The sequence below is a fragment of the Teleopsis dalmanni genome, chromosome 1, assembly GCF_002237135.1.
Source record: "Teleopsis dalmanni isolate 2A chromosome 1, ASM223713v2, whole genome shotgun sequence".
Classification (NCBI taxonomy): Eukaryota; Metazoa; Arthropoda; class Insecta; order Diptera; family Diopsidae; genus Teleopsis; species Teleopsis dalmanni.
In genome coordinates, this window is record NC_051846.1 from 227,207,397 (window position 1) to 227,214,270 (window position 6,874).

The window sequence follows — 6,874 nt, forward strand, 5'->3', positions numbered from 1 at the left end:
AACCAAGACATCAACTTTATTAGCATGTTGATGTCTTGGTTTGACTGAGTGACCTTTGATATTGTTACATTTTTACTCATACATTCTTACGAGGAATATTTTGTTGTTGTTATTTTATTAGCTTGTTCTCTAGGTAAATCTACTCAGATTAGATTATTGTTTTAGATAATATCCCTTTTCTACTTTATTGGCATGTTAATGTCTTGGTTTGACTGAGTGCCCTTTGATATTCTTACATTTTTACTCGTACATTCTTACGAGGACTATTTTGTTGTTGTTGTTGTTGTTCTGCTTTGAGTTAGTGCTATTGCGCACTTTTACTCTTTTATGGTTTGGGGGGCTTATCGCTGCCCCACACTAAGCTTTAACTATAGTAGAATTATTATAATGTATTTATCTTTTAACTGATGACGGACCGTAGATCAGCATATCTTTCTGTGCGTCCTGAGGTGAACTATTTTGGATATTATTGCTTTGAGTTCTCAAACAGTATTTTTTCTTTATAATTTTTTTTTTTTATTGTATGATTTAATTTATTTCTCTTCAGAAATGTTGTTAAACTGTTATTGTTGTTGTTATCAGTAGGGATCTGCTTGTGTATTTCCTTTTTGTTGTGGCGAATGGTACTTTGTCGTCGGACTCGGTTCGTGGATCGGTCTGTTCTTGGAACCAATGCTTACGTTTAGATTTTCAAAGATAGATATTTTTTCTTCTAATATGGTATAATTTATTAATCAAATTTATTGATCTGATGATAGGCTTAAAGTTAAAGAACTAACTTGTTTATTACCTCTTTTCCAAGTAATACAAAATTTTTAAATAAATTTTTTTAGTTAAAGTACTAAAGTGTACAATACATTTTATTAATTTTTAAAATAATTAAAAATAAAACTTCAAAGTTGACTTTTTGTTTTTCTATTCGAATTGTCAAAATGGAAAAAATTTATTATGAAATTTATATAAAAATATAATGTAAACGAAATAATTTTATGTGAAATCAAAATAGAGCAGCAATCAATTTACTAAAATATTTAGTTAAATTGCAATATTTATAACGTCTCTTATAACGTTAAATTGCAATATTTATAACGTCTCTTATAACATCAACCAAAGATCCTCAGCACCGCCAAATGGAAGGTGCAGTAATACACAGCCTGGGAAAGTTAGAAACTGTTGGTATGTTTAAAATCTCTTCTCTTCCTATATTTAATTCTTTTTTTACTTTAACAATATAATTGTATACTATTATCGTATTTGTTCACATCCAGGTTTCTTCTTAAATAAATTGTGAATTTAGCTCCCATTAAAAAATTTAAGAATATAAAATGTTATGTTCAAATGTTGCAACGATTGTTAGCAATGTTTTTAATTATCACTTCTTTAAAAAACTATTTTAAAAAATGAATTTTTTTTTCTTTCTATAGATATGCCAACGTGAACACACTTAAATGTATATTGTCAGATAAATACTCAAAAAGTGAATGGAAAGTTTTCTTCCTTTACACATATAATATGCCTCTACTGCTCATATTATAGATTGTATCCTCTACTGCTCAATGTTACTTCACTGTGTACACTGTCTTATCAGTTAAGCTGATATCTGATTTTTTCCCGGAATAGATCGTTTATTGCTAAATAAAATTTCTTATGTAATAAAAGATTTATTTCATATACTATATACAATCAAAGTAAATTTATAGGTTTTTTAAATTACGACTTAAAAATGCATTCGGGTTCTAGAAACTAATTATTAGTAATTCAAAATTTTTCTTCTTCATTGAAACTTATTTTCGGCAGCTATTTTTCAGGACCTAATCTACTGGGGTTTATGAATTTAATAAATCTGAACTCGATTAGCTCAAAAATTATTTAGGCTATTTACAACAAGACAGACAATATCTTCATATTGATTAAAAATGTACATTCTGGCAGGAAAGCACTGAAAATTTGTAACTGAAGATATCCGCGTTTGTTTAAGTACTTTTAATATCTATATGTACTTTTACATACAGAGAAATTAGTATCCCCTGTCAACTGATTTGTATATAACTATAGATTGAATGAGTTCACTAGCGGTAGCAAATGGTCGAGAAATCATCAATATCTCGAAATCATTTTGCTAGTTGACCTCAATACTTGACCTCTATAATCCCAAAGTACTAGTAGAACCACTTGCCAATTGGTTTGTTGTTGGTAAATATTTTATGATTAAGATCCATCCCTTTATGACTTGTTCCAAAAGAATATAATACTTACATAAACCACAACATAATTATGTCTCTAGTAACCGCAGGATTATTGAAAATGAGATATAAAATTAGTTCAATTTTAGCATAATATGGAATAAAAATTATAGCTCGGTAAAATACATTTTTATCTATATATATGTATATATTATCACTATATCATTCAACTTAATTTTTTTCTCAGTGAACTCTTAATGATTATTGGTTTTAGATTTTAAATAAAATATATAATTATATATATATGTGCTATATGATAGTTGATTATAGAACTTTGTGATTTATAATATATAAGTTTCTAAATAATTTTCTTGTACCTTACTTTGTTTATTATTATATTATATTCGATTATTTATAAGAATTTTTTTAAATTTTGATAAACAACTTTGTGGTTTTGTTTTCTTGAAATTTTAGGCAGAGATGGTTCCAAGGTTACTACAGTGGTTGCAACACCCGGCCAAGGTACCGACCGTGTACAAGAAGTTTCCTACACAGATACAAAGGTGATTGGCAATGGAAGTTTCGGTGTAGTCTTTCAAGCTAAACTATGCGACACAGGGGAGCTGGTAGCGATTAAAAAAGTTTTACAAGACAGACGATTTAAGGTAAATATTAATATTTTTGTTTTGTTATTTCAAATCTATTATTAATAATTTAATTTTGCTTTATTTTATAGAATCGTGAATTGCAAATAATGCGTAAATTGGAACATTGTAATATTGTAAAACTTTTGTACTTTTTCTATTCGAGTGGTGAAAAGGTAAGCAAAAATTTAATATTACTTTTTCTGTAAGTAATGTCTATAAAAACCTTTAGTTTATATCTGTTAAAATTTCTTTTTAATTAATAGTGAAATATGCACTTATTTTAGTAGGTAAAGATAATGGTAATAAAAAAATTCAAATGAATTTATAACATATATTTCAAGTGTAAATGCAATCAATATTGAAATCCAAATAATTCAATTAAATAAAATATTATATAAAATTTCTTCTTTCTTATTCTATGTACAACAAAATTTATTAAAAATAAAAATAATAAAACTTACAAAAAAATATATAATCTATTATATTTGAAAAATATATTTTCAAAATAATTAAAACGGCTTTCTGCATAAAATAAAAGCTAGCCGAGTTTCCCATTGATGTTGGGATTTTGGCCGGTGTTCTCAAACCACAGGTACTCTTTGACATATAATGTAGCAATTAATATCAATCAGTTCAATGAACTTCGTAAATATTTCATCGTATTCGCTAATGCAATATTGTAATATAATATGTACGACACTATGTATATATGTATAAACAATAAAAAATAAATTAATTGCAAACAGCCAGCATTTATTCTCTCATGCGACACATTTGTTAAATATGCTAAAAAATTCATTTGAATTTTGGAAACATGAGTAATTTTTGAAACATTTATAAAGTTTATAAATGAAAAGTTTTATATAAAATGCAAATTGCATGAATTTTATTACTTATACTTTATAAATAACATTTTTTTTTATCGCCTACATACTCATTTTTAGATTAACATATTTCTACACGTTATATATATCATAATATTATGAAATAGAAATTGATAAAAGTGTCAAATAGTTGAAGCTTTTTGTGTTTACATTTTTAAGTATAATTTTTGTTTTATTTTTAATACTAAAAGCTTAACATTTTAACATATTTTATCACATAATTTTTTACATTCTACTTCCTCTAATTGAAATTTTCAAATCCTACATTATATAAACAACTATTAAGTGTGGTTAGATATTAGTACGTATACTTAGCTACAACTTAAAATTATTTAAAAAAAGCGTATGAGAATATATCAATCCTTAAAAAATTAAGATAGATCTGTGGTAAAAGATTTCTAATATTCAAATATGCATAAATGGTAAAAATGCATCTATTCTTTTTTAATCAGTCTTTAATATATATTTTATATATTTTATAAAATATTAATATATTTATATATTAATATATTTATATAATTATTATATTATATATTTTTGAAATTGTTTTTTAATTCTTGATTTTTTCAACCTACAATATATAGAAATGTTTAATACATATAAATTAAATATTAAAAATTGCTCATGAAAGAGCATAGGAATCTTTTATGATTTTGCGACAGTGTTTAATTTCCGATCCGGTGCCTTTACTCTGACGCTACACACGTAATGAGCGAATCCAGAAGATGAATGGACAAACACCTATTTCTATTCAAACACCATTTTTCCTATATTCTTCTAAACTTTCGTCAAGAAATAGCCCATCCAATTCCATTTTCTTGACTTAATTTTCCTCTCAAAAGCCACCGAGCTCTCTCATCAACAGATATAATTCTGTGTTGAAGATCACCTCAATATTGTATATAACGTGAAAATATGTTCACAAACACTTGCACGTGTAATGTGCCAGGTTTATGAAATATAAAGACATATGGGTTTAATGCTAGACTTGAATTTGAATTTTAGTTTGGTAGTTAGCACTTTAATAAAAGATGGAAAGACTTAACGATATGCAAGTTAGCCGCTCTCTATTCAGAAAAAAAAATCATCATTCATTGAAGTCCTCCGTAAAGACATTAGTCTTGAGGTAGATTTGTTGAAGAGTCACACCCGATAGGAGAGCCATGCGAAAAAAATTGAATCTTCCATTAAAGCATTCCTGTACTACATGTGGAGCGTATTACACATATGCCTTCTATCTGCTTTGTAACCACGCTTGTTGTGTAACCGCGTTGCAGGTTCTCTATATTGGCTTTCTTTTTCGAGGATCTTGGTTATCTCCAGAACCTTTTTCTAAAAAGTAAAACTAGTAAAGTGAAGTAAAACTTCAAGCTGGTTTTTAAACCTCTAAGTTTTTATACGATAAAGCAATGGATCAATAGCCCAAAGTAGATTGTTAGGATCGCCAGTATAATCTGAATTAACCTACTTATGTGGCAAGTGTTAATTAATCAATCATATCGTATTGATAATCATATCTTATATATTGTGCTGAATAATATATTTATAGAAATTTTAAAAGATATATTTTATATGTCTATCTAAGTTTACGTTAAATATTTCATTGTCAGAAGTCTTAGTTACATTTTATCATTTCCTACATATTGGTTTTAAAAATTACTTTTGTAATTTTATTAAAAAATAAAATAAAATTTTTTTCTTTTAATTGTAGTATTAATTAGTATTTATCTGCTTGATGGGTGTTATCCTTAGGTTATTTTCTATATTAATTTATTAATATTCATAAAAAAGATCAAAAAGAAATAATCTTTTAATATAAATCATTAACCTGTTTTTTTTTTTAATTTCAGCGAGATGAAGTGTTTTTGAATTTAGTCCTCGAATATATACCAGAAACTGTTTACAAAGTTGCACGTCAATACGCTAAAACTAAACAAACGATACCAATCAACTTTATTCGTGTATGTATTAAAAAATAAAAAAAATATAGAGTCAATAGAGTTAAATAAAATTATTAATATTTTTAAAATACATTTACAGCTTTACATGTATCAGTTGTTTAGAAGTTTGGCATATATACACTCTTTGGGAATTTGTCATCGCGATATTAAACCCCAAAATCTTCTATTAGATCCAGAGACAGCAGTGTTGAAACTATGCGATTTTGGTAGCGCAAAACAATTGTTACATGGTGAGCCGAATGTATCATATATTTGCTCTCGGTACTATCGTGCACCAGAGTTAATATTTGGTGCAATTAATTATACAACAAAAATCGGTAAGTATATATATTGTTGAATAAAGTTGAATAAGTTTCTTTATCTAATTATATTTTAATGGAATATTTTAGATGTATGGAGCGCTGGCTGTGTCTTAGCTGAATTACTCTTGGGTCAGCCTATATTCCCCGGTGATTCCGGTGTTGATCAATTAGTTGAAGTTATTAAAGTTTTGGGTACACCAACACGAGAACAAATTCGCGAAATGAATCCAAATTATACGGAATTTAAATTTCCACAAATAAAAAGTCATCCATGGCAAAAGGTAAACACAATCAATTAATATACACATATCTATACATTTATATGTATGTATGTATATAATCTATAATATATAGAGCAAGAGCAGCAGCAACGTTTCCAATCAATATTTCTCATTATTGAGGCAATTGACATTTATGCACGCAGTATCTTTCAAAGACATTATCAATTCTTGATTTGCTAATTTTCATGAAATGTGCTTTGTTAGTTTTTATTTCCTCATATTTGTATATGCATTACTTCCACATTGTATGCATTACATATTTTATTTTTCTTTTTTCTTTTTGTAAATAATATTTTAAAGAATTCTAAAATATTAGTGTTTAATTGAAGTAACCTATTTGCAGTCACTACTTGAACGTAGCCAATTTTCAAATGCACTAAGCCAGAAACAACGTTGGAGAGTAAGCAACAACAAACAAAATTTTTTTTCTCCCACGAAAAATACAACAATTGGTTTTTATTTTACAAATATAAAATTAATAACAAAAACAATTCGATTGTTTAAACATTTTTTCTTATTCATTTTTTTTTTTTGATAAATTTTTTACTTGCCATGAGTGCAGTAATATTCATTAATTAAAAATTTACCAATTTACCAAAATTTTTCTTTCTAATAC

At 26.7% G+C, this 6,874-nt stretch overlaps 1 protein-coding gene across 1 annotated transcript; it reads left to right on the top strand.

Moving 5' to 3' along the window:
• Nucleotides 1–1,022: 1,022 nt before the first annotated feature.
• LOC119667572 (protein kinase shaggy-like) lies at nt 1,023–6,430 on the top strand. The gene is made up of 8 exons (XM_038076877.1): nt 1,023–1,039; nt 1,074–1,176; nt 2,658–2,848; nt 2,920–3,003; nt 5,565–5,675; nt 5,755–5,992; nt 6,065–6,258; nt 6,332–6,430. The coding sequence occupies exons 2-8, from the start codon at nt 1,131–1,133 to the stop codon at nt 6,428–6,430; spliced, it is 963 nt and encodes a 320-aa protein (XP_037932805.1). The 5' UTR covers nt 1,023–1,039; nt 1,074–1,130.
• The last annotated feature ends 444 nt before the right edge of the window (nt 6,431–6,874 follow it).

Bases quoted from the DNA above. Each gene is read 5' to 3' on its own strand.
- LOC119667572 (XM_038076877.1), top strand. From the start codon at position 1,131: ATGGAAGGTGCAGTAATACACAGCCTGGGAAAGTTAGAAACTGTTG. The intron at 5,676-5,754 runs GTATGTATTAAA...ATACATTTACAG, and splicing joins TACCAATCAACTTTATTCGT to CTTTACATGTATCAGTTGTT. The intron at 6,259-6,331 runs GTAAACACAATC...TATAATATATAG, and splicing joins AAAGTCATCCATGGCAAAAG to AGCAAGAGCAGCAGCAACGT.